General features: G+C 36.2%; 1 protein-coding gene across 3 annotated transcripts; it reads right to left on the bottom strand.

Moving 5' to 3' along the window:
* Positions 1-31: 31 nt before the first annotated feature.
* LOC103709733 (uncharacterized) lies at positions 32-10,211 on the bottom strand. Of its 3 annotated transcripts, none has more exons than XM_039128668.3 (13): positions 9,947-10,211; positions 7,748-8,009; positions 7,584-7,657; positions 7,087-7,246; positions 6,967-6,991; positions 6,748-6,837; positions 4,755-4,926; positions 4,586-4,659; positions 4,378-4,447; positions 2,858-2,929; positions 2,625-2,758; positions 1,487-1,602; positions 32-379 (listed from the first exon to the last, which is right to left on the bottom strand). In XM_039128668.3, the coding sequence occupies exons 2-12, from the start codon at positions 7,950-7,952 to the stop codon at positions 1,518-1,520; spliced, it is 1,161 nt and encodes a 386-aa protein (XP_038984596.3). In that variant the 5' UTR covers positions 7,953-8,009; positions 9,947-10,211; the 3' UTR covers positions 32-379; positions 1,487-1,517. The 3 variants fall into 3 exon arrangements, with proteins under 3 accessions (XP_038984596.3, XP_038984595.3, XP_088578913.2); XM_039128667.3 differs by having other exon boundaries at positions 1,529-1,602; XM_088722787.2 differs by lacking the exons at positions 32-379; positions 1,487-1,602 and having other exon boundaries at positions 2,621-2,758; positions 9,947-10,076.
* Between the last annotated feature and the right edge of the window lie 1,878 nt (positions 10,212-12,089).

Genomic DNA, 12,089 nt, shown 5'->3' with positions numbered 1-12,089 from the left:
TTGTTTGTTGATGTATGGAATTTCACACTTGTTTTCTGAGGAATCATGATCTTATATTATGTATTTACAATCGTGTTGCTTGTATGAATCCAGTAGGATCTATCAAATATTGACAATTTGTGAAGTTTTACTTGATCAAGATGCTCTTCTTCAGAACCATGCAGGGGCAAAATACCTAGAAATTGGCAGTGACTGATTTGTGTCATCAGCGAGAACTGAACTGTTAGATTACGAGAATGCCGCATGGTGAATGGGTATTTTCTGTACAGAAGATGCATGGGGGCAGGGAAATCGAGGAATCTGGGATCTTTTCTTCACTATCATGTCGATTCTACTTGCCTTCTGCTCTTCCAAACCAGGGGAGCGGCCAGCATCCACACTGCAAACACCATTAAATAGGTTATATGGATATCGGGGGCCACCATGCATCAGCGGTGCTCTTATGCTGCTCGCATGGGAGATATTTATACGTTCATCAGCCGAAACATGGAAAATGGCCCCACCTGAAAAACTCGTACCTCGCTTAAGGCACTCGCTCAAAGTTGATTATGTGGCTACGTCTAAGACTTCTTTTTTTAATACATAAAAACCAGTGCAAAAATAAATAAAGATATGACATATATGGTATGCTCCCCTAAAAGTTAGCAGAGGAGAGCAAATTGCTTAGGCCAAAATTTCAAAGTAAAGCTTGTTTTGGACAAATCGAGTCTCATTCCTGGTTTCTAACTCTCGGTGGAGTCAATAAGATAGCACAATAGTTCTCCAAATATGGAATGCAATTTCGGTCCGCTGCAACAGGAAACTTGGTTTTGAGATTGAACTTTGCTACTTAGTTGACGATACTTCCAAATCGAATAGATTTACAATGTACAGACGAAGAGCCAATATCTGACAACATACTGACTTGTTGAGCAAAGATATGCTTATGGCCATGGTACCATCAACCATTAGGGAGTGACTACCTACTTTAGTAGCTTCCCCCGGATTTAGCTTACTAGCGGCAGGCCAGCAAGCAACAGAGTCTACGTTGATTCATCCCAAAACTCATTTTTACAGAATTACTACCAAATGGAGAGAGAGAATTTGGGAATGTGGAGAAAATGCTGCTGTTTTATTTCCTCCTCTTTTTTTCTTTCCTAAATATATTTCCAAATCCCCAAAAGTGCCCCTCCCCCTCTAACTTAGCAACGAAAGGGTCTGTTTCCTCCCAAGGACAAGTTCTTTGAGATCTTATTTCTCTTTGAATATCAATTTTTTGTTTGTTTCATTGGAAAAAAAACAAATTTAAAAATATTATAACTAATCTTTTCGTAAACATTTTGTTTTCCATGAAAAAATTCTATTTTTCCTTTTCTTTCTCCATTGATCCTGGCGACCCAAGCATACGGTAAACAGGACCTTAGCATGATATCTCAAGGGACGATAAATTACTAGATAGTGGCATGGATGATAAGAAGCAAATAGGAAACATCAAAGCTATAGTTACCATTAGGAGATTGTGTAACGCATATTGTGATTTAGTACTTGCCGTAAACTAGTGTTGCTAGCCACTCATTCACAATTCTGACCCAAGTACTGGCCCATCCAACATCTATTGTCCATCTGTAAAATTTAAAGGAGAGAAGATTCCACATGTAGTTAAGATGCATAAATATATACCAAAATATAAACATATACCAAAATATAAGCACGTATCAGTTTAATTGCTATCTCCAAAATCTTTTACTTAAGAATCTTTTTATAAATGTGAAAAAATGCTTATTTTTTGAGATACATGAGTAAGGTTTGTGTTCGATCTCCCGACATATTTTCAACTGGTTGTTTTGCATGCTGCATTTTCCAGGTTCTTTTTTCAGTCATTTGAAGTATCGTTTGCAGAAATTGACACTGATGTGACAAAGACCCAAATACTATGCATTCTTAAAATGTTATAGGGTGAAAGCAGTGAGACCTCAAGCAGGTATAGAACTTTAAGAGAAGATTCAATCTGCTACCAGAAATCTGGCAAGAAATGAAACATATCCAACTTGTTTCTCAGTTAGCCACCTAAATTATCAGAAAGTATTATACATTTAAGTTAGCTGAAGGTTAGAGGCGGACCCGGTAAAGAGATGGAATTAACTTTGTGTGCGACCAAATGCAGAGGATATCCAGAGAGACATGTCATGGCAAAGACTTTAAGCAAGTAATGGAGGACATGATCCTAGGATAGGAAGACGTTCAATATAAAGACCTAAATAACGGGCAGAAATCTTTTGATAATGATTAGGCTCCATCCAGAATCTGGAGAGGTATCAGATTTTGTGATACACCAAGCAACTTTAGGAAGAATGTTTAGATGGGGCAAGCAAGTTGACTCTTAGGCATACATTAGTTGCACATTGAAAATGCCAAACATGAAAGTAAGTGACACATATAACCGTACATGCACATTTAATAAATTTATGGTCATATGTTACCAAGATTATAAAAAGAGCAATTCAGAAAAAAATGCGTTAGGATAAATGAATATGCATAGAGACAATAAAAACTTGGATGGGAATCTAGCAATACCCAGCAAGTAGAATATTCATCAGTACGTAGAACGAATGCATAGAGCTCTAGTATGCCGAGATGAAACTTACTTTTGCATTGTTTTATGTGCATTCCAGCCAATGAATAACATGGCAAAGTACATCCCCCCCATGGCAAAAACTAAATGGAAAAATCCATACCCATATGGAACGTCATCTTCTGATTCTGCTTCAGTCTTCTTGAACTGCATTGATAATAGTGAGCGGTCATATAGAAACACACAAAGTGAGTGGAACAAATAGCCAGCCGATGAAAAGGAAGGTGAAATGTTAGTGAAGTGCACCTGAAAGCATTTGGAATCTATTCCTGTTGAAAATGTTGCCATAACCATGGCAAGTACAGAAATAACAAAGCTCTGTCCATAAATAAAGTTCAGATCAGACAAACCAGATACTCTAGTTGTATCCATATGCATTGTAAGCTCATAACCGTATTCATGCTAAATGACAGTCACATCAAATTTGTTATAAGCTCATCGAAGTACAGGAGACCAGAGTAATAATAATATTCTATAAATAAAATTCTCAACTCATTGAAAAATCCATTCAACTTTGGGGCACAAAAAGATGGACTATGATATCAAAATTTTCATCATTTTTTCTGAATAATACTGACAAGATGAAAGATAGAAAATCATACTTTTATTAGTTTATAAAAATTTATGTGGATAAATAATGTTTTTCATGAACATCTTATGAATTATTGTATTTCTTTTCTTCAAAATCTGTCTTATCCATTGTCATCTTTTGATTAATTTGAATTTATTCCAATCATTAATATATTTCTGAATTTTCTTCATTTTCTCTTAATGCCAAATGAGATTTTTTGCCCCCATTAAGATAATAATGAGATGTGAATATGTTTCGATGGTTGCTATAAAGTATTTTGAGATTTCCGATAACTCAAAAGACAAGCTAATATCTGGAAGTTGATCTATCAATGAAGAATAAAAATATAACAATCAGAGCTCACCTAAAAAGGTTAGCCAGAAAGTATTGTTTGGATTTTTTGGCCCTATATAACTGCTCAAGATCTACCCAGTGCATAACTGATGTGAGACTAAAAACATATCAGCTGTCCTCGCAGAAAATGTTTTGCTCCTTTAAGCAGATGAACCAGCCTCTGCCTGGAGGTTCAATTGCTCATAAAACTACCAAATGGCACCAACAGATCATGCAGAAGATTGAAGTTACAATAACACCAAGAAACTTGGTTAAGAGTTCTACTAGTGTTCTTAGTCCATACTGCTCCCTTGAACCAACCACATGAGGCCATGTTATCTTCGGAAATACCTCAAATATGAAACTTCGTGGCAACCTAATTCCTTTAAAGATAGAATTACAGAAAAAAGAGGTAATCCATTGCATCATGAACAATCCATGGTATGTTACATATCGAAGGCCAGGTAAGAATTATGGAATTTCACAAACATGCAGTTCTGTAATCTTCTATGTTTATTGGCATGAAGCAAATTATTTTAATTCACAAAAGAGGAAGCCAAATATTCTGAAAAATTGTGAAGGTTGTTGTAATCCGGGAATATTCTAGAATCTATTAGCATGATAGTTATTCTGGAAATTTTCTAAATTGGTATTTCCTCTGAAAATACCTAGAATATCAAATTTGATGCTAACCTTCTTTTAAGACAAGAGTAAGGAAGAACAAGGTCATCTATTACATCATGAAGAATCAGCAATATTTCATATATCTAAGAGAATATACGAGTTCTGAAATTTCTAGGTATGCAGTTTTGTTAGTCATCTATGCTAACTAGCATGAAGTAAAACATTCTGAAAAATTTACCATGATTGTAAGCCAGTCTGCACTTGCTGCAGCTTGTGCTTTTTGGTTCCAAATCTCAGTCTGTGGCTCACTGTCATTATGAAGGAAAGATCACGAAAAACTACTCAGTGAAGCTAAGGACGGAGAACATAGCGCAACTTAGTTTTCTTGTAGCCGCAGATGAATACTAATAGAAAAATTGTGAAACCAAATTGTACATAAAATTCACCTCCTGATTGCACTCCAGCAAAGAAATACAACATACAATCCCATCAGCCCAGGTGACAGGAATCCTTCTTTCACCTATATCAAACATGAAATTACATAAGTCAAGGAAGGGAGAAAAGAGTTGTTATAGATGCAGTCTTTTGCATTCAGTGGAATAAACATTAATTTACCTTAGAGAGCACTGCGACAAAGGTCATGAATTGTAGAAGCACTAGGGTCAAAGTGATAAAGAGGATGTTAAGCCTATAAGTTGGCTTTGGTGCATACCATACATACATTAAGACAATCCCCAAAATGGAAGCAACATATGCAGCAATGGAGAGTACGAGCACTTGAATGCGGCTGCAGGTCACATATCTTCACAGTCAGATTTAAAGCAGAAGATGTAAGTTAATGAATAAACAAATGGTAATAAAAAAAATATTTTGGTGATTAAGATTTTTAACCTACTCACCTAGAAATTCAATAGTAATATCGTAACGCTAGCACAATCTACAAATCTATATGAAACGTTTGTATCTGATCAATTTCGTTTTGCCCAGTCAACAACATTTTTGGTTTAGGTATGTTGTCAAACTCATTGATCCAGGAGGATCACCAAATCCATTTTTGACTAGCTCAGCTACATCAAGTAGGTTTCGGGATATAGTTCAAGAGCAGGATTCACCGCATCCAAGACCGAGCTATGTGCCAAAACTTCCAGAGGGCATAACTTTCATATATGGTGTCCATTCAGGGCACTTTTTTTTTGGAAATTGGATAATTTTTCCAAATCTATAATGCAGCAACCAGTTCCCAGACTTATTGGGCTCTGGACAACCCTATATGAAGCCTATTTAGGCCTTTCAAAATTTTCACTCAAATCAAAATCTGTCATTTTTGAAAAAACTTTTGACCATACAGTATCTTTCAATCTAAGAGGAATTAGACAATATGATATTTAGCTCAGTAAAATTTAGCTTTTTTGTCATTGTTTCTACTAATCGCATAATATTTAAGAAAATTGTAACCTCTTTTAACTAGAAGAGGAATCCGACTAGAATTTTGTAAAAGCGAACCTCACTAGTATAAATAGAAGACTTGAACAATTTTATTCATCTTTAATGAAAGTAAAGGGCTTAGAACTTCATTTTTGAAAATATTTTATATTCTCCATTGTTTTATTTTGAGAGATTTGAGTTTGAACGGGTTGATAAAAATTTTTCTTGTCCTTGCTCGGATAACACAAATATGTACGTGCGCATGTATGCATACATACATGCATGCATCCAGGTACATGCATATATACACATGTATATGTATGTATAACACTTGTATATAAAGACCTGTTTTATTGACCTAAATTCTGATTTGACCACAATCCAATCCATATACATAATAAAGATTTTATTTCAAAAAATTCAAACAAACTAAAGACATGAACAAAATTAAGATATGGTTAGATTCTCATGTGAAGTTGCATAAGCAAACTCTTTATGATCACGATTGATAATATTCATAAGATACAAACCAACATTTGGAATTTTAATCAAATGTGGTATGACATTTCCAGGTGATGCTTTTTCAAGGACAAATCATGCTCTGATCCATTTGTCTCCTGATTAGATTACCAGAAAGATACAACTCCTAGCAGTACTGCCAACAAGTATATCCTATTCAGCAATAAGTACTGATATAAGGCTTCCACACAGTTTATAATCCTTCTTCGTATGCAATACTCATTCATGACAATGATCCTATTTGCACTACATTCAGATGGATCTGCCACATCTTATGCTGTTCTACTATAAGAATTTTCTTTCATATGAGGGCTTTTCAAAGTTCATTATATTTACACCATGAAGGACCTCAGTTTGTTCATCAGCTTTTTCGGTTTCCCATAATAGTCATTAAAGAACTTTCTCATGGACTGCTATTGAAAACATAGTGTCTTCAACAGAAATGCCACATAATACAGATGCATACATAACATTATTCTATTCAAACATATTTTAAAATAGTGTTTAAAAAACACAAAATGATTTGATGTGGAATCAAAAAGTATTTATTTAATTACACCATTCGTGGAAGCAAATTCATGGCAGGACAGAAGATTTCCAGTCTGCTAGAAATACAAAGCATAATTTTTTAGAAATAGTCGCTGGGCATAAAGAGTAGATATACCATGTTTTTACATTTTTCTTGGACCGGCAATAGTCATTCAACCATGTAATGAAACTGATCACACTGACTAGTTGAATCAGAAGAAATGCCCTGAAAGGAAGTCATTGAGCTATAATTTTCTCCGTAGGTCATACTAACAAACTACCCATGGATAAATGATTGGTTCTAGAACATGAAAGAAAGAAAAAAGGATATAAAAATGGAAGTAGGCCTTCTTACCCAGCACCAAGGTATGCAATCTTCCCTGAAAAATCAGCAATTATTCAGTCTCAGCAGAAGCAAGTCATGGAATCACAAATATTTAACTTTAAATAATCATAATGCACAACTGAAACCAACCGTAGAGCTGGATAAATGCGGTAGGTATAAAGAACGGCACCACCATGAAACCCATCCACATGATGATCTTAGCAGACCACCACTCAGAGTGCCATGAGTTCCGACGATCATCCAACTTCTTCGTGCCAGCCGTCGAGAGAAACATGACAAAGAAGAATAACTGTCAAAAGTTAAGAGTAACCCATTGAATTTAGGAATGTTCATGTCATGGCCTACAGACTTCAAATCAGAGGTAGGAGATAAATGGAAGGACTGGAACTCCATTTGAAGGAACTTGGCTTCCGCGGCACAAAGAGAGATCTGGTCTAGGAAAAACCTCACCAGGGTTCCAAATTCTACATTGCTTTTATTTTATGGAACTCCACTTGATTTCTCGTGTAAGAGGGAGCAGTGACATTGGTGAGGCATCAAATTTTTGATTTTCAAGGTTATTACCATTGTATTCCACTCCTAATTCCAAAATCGACAGCAACTTTTAGTAAGTTTGCAAAGGATACGAAGCAGCCGAAGCTAATGCGGAGCACACCTTCTGCACCCAAGCAGTAACGAGCACCATGGCAGGCTTTTAATCCTGCATAGATTAAAATCCAAGCAAAGTGACTGAGAAATCCCATACAGCGCCGAATGCAGAAAAAAGGACGGAACTAGGCGTGGTTCGTACGCCGGAACGCGGAGATGGCAGAGCGGCCGTAGTCTCGGATGGCCCAGGCCAGGAGGCTGGCAAGGAGGAAGAGGATGGCGTAGACGTAGCGGGCTATGAAGGGGTTGGGCCCGAGACAGAAGTGAGTGCAGCACGAGTTCTCCATGAACCGAGTATCCCTCTCCCTGCTGCTTATGCCGGGGTCCTCCATTGCTTCGTTCGTCATGACACGAACGTGTTCGGATTTTCTCTCCTCCGGGGAGCGGTGCAACTAGCCAACTTGCTGCAAGAAAACCCAAGCTTGGTATATAACGAGAGGAAGAGAAGCAACGCAACATAAGCTTAGCATACAAGAAAAGGAGACGTTGGGTACGTCACGCTAGATTCAGAATTTGGGAACATCTCCTGGCCGTAGAGAGGAGAAATCGGATGGGGTTGCAAAACGTGCCAGGAGCCACAGCCCGGCTGGCCCGATACACGAATCCAAAATTTTTCAGCTGGACCAACCCAAAATATCTCCAAGATTATAATTAGGGTCAAAATTTTAAAGGATAAGCCTACTCAAGAATCGTGTTCCTGATTTGCTGCTTTCAGGTAAATGGTGCGACCGCTGAGCTATTGATGTCGAACACGAGTCATGGCATTTCCATTACTAAGTTGTGGGACGAACCCACTTAATAAATAAGAATTATTACACCATTAGCGTCTCAACCTGGTCATTACTAATTTTTGCCCCATTCTATCTTCTTTTACTATTAACAAGATAAACTGCCTTTGTACACGGTCCCGCGAGGTGGTTTCCATACCTCTTAGGCTCTTACTTGAGGGAGCTAAATATTGAGTGGATTTATGAAACAGGATCAATACCACCTTTCGCAGCATATGCTTTCCCACACCTGCATCGTATGTATGTGCGAGGCACCTATATATTATGCAAGAGAACGCCACCAACATGTTATCAACTTCTATATATGGTATATCAATAACTTCTATATATGAAATACCTGCTCCACTAAATTCCAATGCAACGAATGTATAGGTGTCTATCGCTGTCTGATGCTTGGTCTTGGTCTCGACGGCGACCAACCCGGCCTAAACGCACGGACTGTTAGTTGCTGTTGCCTGTCACTTTCTTTTCCTATTTTCGTTTTTTTGTTATATTTATATTTTTTTCCTTGGGCCAATAGGTGGGCTGTTTCACCAATATATATATATATATATATATATATATATATATATATATATATATATATATATATATATATATATATATATATATATATATATATATATATATATATCCTGTTTAAGTGCACCAATCGTGGAGGATTATCCAGGCTAGAGAACGACAGTCACCTGATCAGTCGGACCACTAATTGTCACGTATGCGTTGGAACGCAATCCATCCGTTCGTTCCGAAACGATCCATTTGATTTGAATTTTCTAGCGTAACTTTGCCTTGATCCAGCAATTATTGTCAATACTTTTAAAAAGACAATGTGGTAACACCATAACGAACTTTAATATCAAGAAAAAGATAAACGGATGAAGAAAGAAAGAAAGAAAGAATCTGAGGAAATAACAGATCCGCTTTCATGATTAATCTCAAAAGAATTAAAAGACGAGAGAACATTTTATCATGTGGATAAAAATAGAAAAGAGAGTACGAAAAACGATACAACAGACTGAAACATACATAGAGAGAGGAGAGAGAGAGAGAGAGAGAGGAAACTTTTGAAAAGTCTAGCAAGCAGTGAGAAAAAAGAATGGTTTTAGTAATTTTATGATAAAAGTATCCTTGATCGGTTAGGGGGCACTGCTAGAGACTTCGATGGAATGCAAGAAAAGAGGAAAAGCTAATGCATTCTTCGAATTATAACAATATATAATTATAACAATATATTGGTTTCCTGGAATAATTTGAAATCAAGATCCATCGAAAAAAAACGAATCAAGATTACCTATAAATAGCAAAAAAATGGAAAAGAAGACAAGAAAGGGAATGAGGGAGTCTAAAGAAACAAGAAAGAACCCTGAGTTTAATTTAAAATTAGGTCAATCCATCGATGTCAAGGCGAACAAAAAAAGAAAAGAAAAATAAATGGATTTCTTGATCTCTGAAACAAGAAAGCCTTCAATGCGCGCCAGAGGAGAACTGGTCCCCGATTTCGCTACGGATGCTGAGAAAAATGCGAGATCTAAGTTAGAAGGAGAACTCACCTCTGACGGTTCCCGATCCGTCCGCAGCAGCGACTCTTGTTCATCAAGAAGCTCCGCTCCTTTCCCCACCGGTACTTGGTTTTCTAACGCGACAAAGAGAGGGAGGAGACAGAAGAGGCGAGCGGTGGCAACATCTTTTTAGAACAGGAGAAGGAGGCGGTGGAGGGGGTTCTCTTCTTTTTCCCGCCGCATGCCTTTCTGCTGCCGGTGGAATCGTACTGTAGAAGCTCCCTTAAAAATGATAGTGGGCTCTCCGCTCGCCTCCGCTTGCTTCCAGTGGCGTACGTCCTCTATTTATAGGACCTCAGAGGCGGCCTCCAACATTAACGACGCGTGATTGGTCGGCCAGAATACGCCTAAACACAATCAAAAAAAAAAAAAAATTTTGCTCTTTTTTTTATTAGTAACATATAATTTAGTAAATCATTCTTAAAAAAATAATAATTTATTTAACCTTCAAGAGATTTATCACACCTCTATTTGAACTCTTCAAGAAATAATTTGTAGATCCCATTCAAACAAAAAATTCAATCAATTAATTCATTGAATTGATTTACTAAATCTCAATCAATTATTCTAATAAAGTAATAAATCATATAATTCATTGAATTGATATTTTAGATCTCAATTACAATAATTGATTTACTACCACAAAATTAGTAATCAATTATTCTAATAAGATAATAAATCTTATAATTCATTAAATTGACATTTTAGATCTCCATTACAATAATTGATTTGCTGGCATAAAATTAGCAATCAAGTATTCTAATAAGATAATCAATCTTATAATTCATTGAATTGACATTTTAGATCTGAATTACAATAATTGATTTACTGGCACAAAATTAGTAATCAATTATTCTAATAAGATAATATCTTATAATTAATTGAATTATTATTTTAAATCTCAATTACAATAATTGATTTGCTGGCACAAAATTAGTAATCAATTATTCTAATAAGGCAATAAATCAATTCTAATATATAATTTTTGAATTGATATATTAGATTTCAATTATAATAATTGTCTAGCTAACATTAAATTAATAATTAATTATTACTAATTCGAAAAATTCAAATAAAAAATTTAAAAATTGGTTAATCCATAATAACATATTTAAGTTTGCACTTCGACTTTTTTAAAAATTAAATTTGTATGATTTCTAGTGATTATATCCACTAACTAATAGTGCCAAAGAAAAGCTTGTCAAAAAAGCATACGTGCTTAAGAAAGGCTGGTACTTAAGTGAGCCTAGTGTTCCACCACCGATCTGGAGCTGATATGGCTATTATTTTTTGGATATATCAACTAGACATTCAAAATTTAATACAAATTTTAGTGTAATCTTTTAACATAAACTTTTTTTTTTACCTTCAATCAGGTTTTTGTCCCTTCTTTATAACTTGAACCTATAGCCTCTAATACTAGTGATCAACTTAGTGCCAAACATGAAAAATTTGATGGCTATAACTTTAGGAGGTGGCAGAACCAAATGTAGTTCTGGCTCACCACATTAGGGTTGATCTCAGCCATAGGTGAGAGCACTATTGAAGTTGATAATGGGTCCAACCCAACTACTTCACGACCTGTTACTCGTCAAAACTCAAATCCAAATCGGAGTTCATTCTCCTCCCAAACTGAATCTTCTGCCTCCACCAGCACACCCTATAGGACACCTATTGAGATAGACTATCATTGCATACATAGAATCCTAGGTGCCCTTTCTGAAAAGTTGTATGATATTTATTACACAACCAAGAGTGCCAAAGAACTTTGGGACACCCTAGATAGCAAATATAGTCTTGATGATGCTGGGGTAAAGAGGTTCAAGGCCTCTGACTTCAATAACTTTAGAATGGTGGACTCAATGCCTATGAATGATCAAATCCATGATTTTGAAATCCTGATCCACCAGCTTAGGGCTAATAGGACCAATTTGGATGAATAATTTCAGGTAGCCTATCTGATAGATAAACTACCTAATTTCTGGTCTGATTTTACTAAGACTCTGAGCCATACCCAAGCAGGTCTCATCATAACCCAAATTTTGAACTCCATTAGAATTGAAGAGCAACATAGGCTCAGGAGTAAAACCTCTACCGGCCACAAGAATGATGTTTATAATGTAGAGGCCCCACT

Source organism: Phoenix dactylifera, chromosome 5 (assembly GCF_051530095.1).
Source record: "Phoenix dactylifera cultivar Ajwa chromosome 5, Ajwa_hap1_PhDact_Kaust_v1.1, whole genome shotgun sequence".
NCBI classification, from domain to species: domain Eukaryota; kingdom Viridiplantae; phylum Streptophyta; class Magnoliopsida; order Arecales; family Arecaceae; genus Phoenix; species Phoenix dactylifera.
The sequence above is the reverse complement of the archived record's forward strand: the minus strand, read 5'-3'. Positions and strand labels throughout refer to the sequence as shown.

Excerpts from the sequence above, each read along its gene's own strand:
- LOC103709733 (XM_039128667.3), bottom strand. The coding sequence starts at position 7,952 with ATGACGAACGAAGCAATGGAGGACCCCGGCATAAGCAGCAGGGAGAGG. Across the intron at positions 4,660-4,754 it reads TTGTCGCAGTGCTCTCTAAG|GTGAAAGAAGGATTCCTGTC; the intron begins GTAAATTAATGT and ends TGTTTGATATAG. Across the intron at positions 2,759-2,857 it reads TAGATTCCAAATGCTTTCAG|TTCAAGAAGACTGAAGCAGA; the intron begins GTGCACTTCACT and ends TTATCAATGCAG.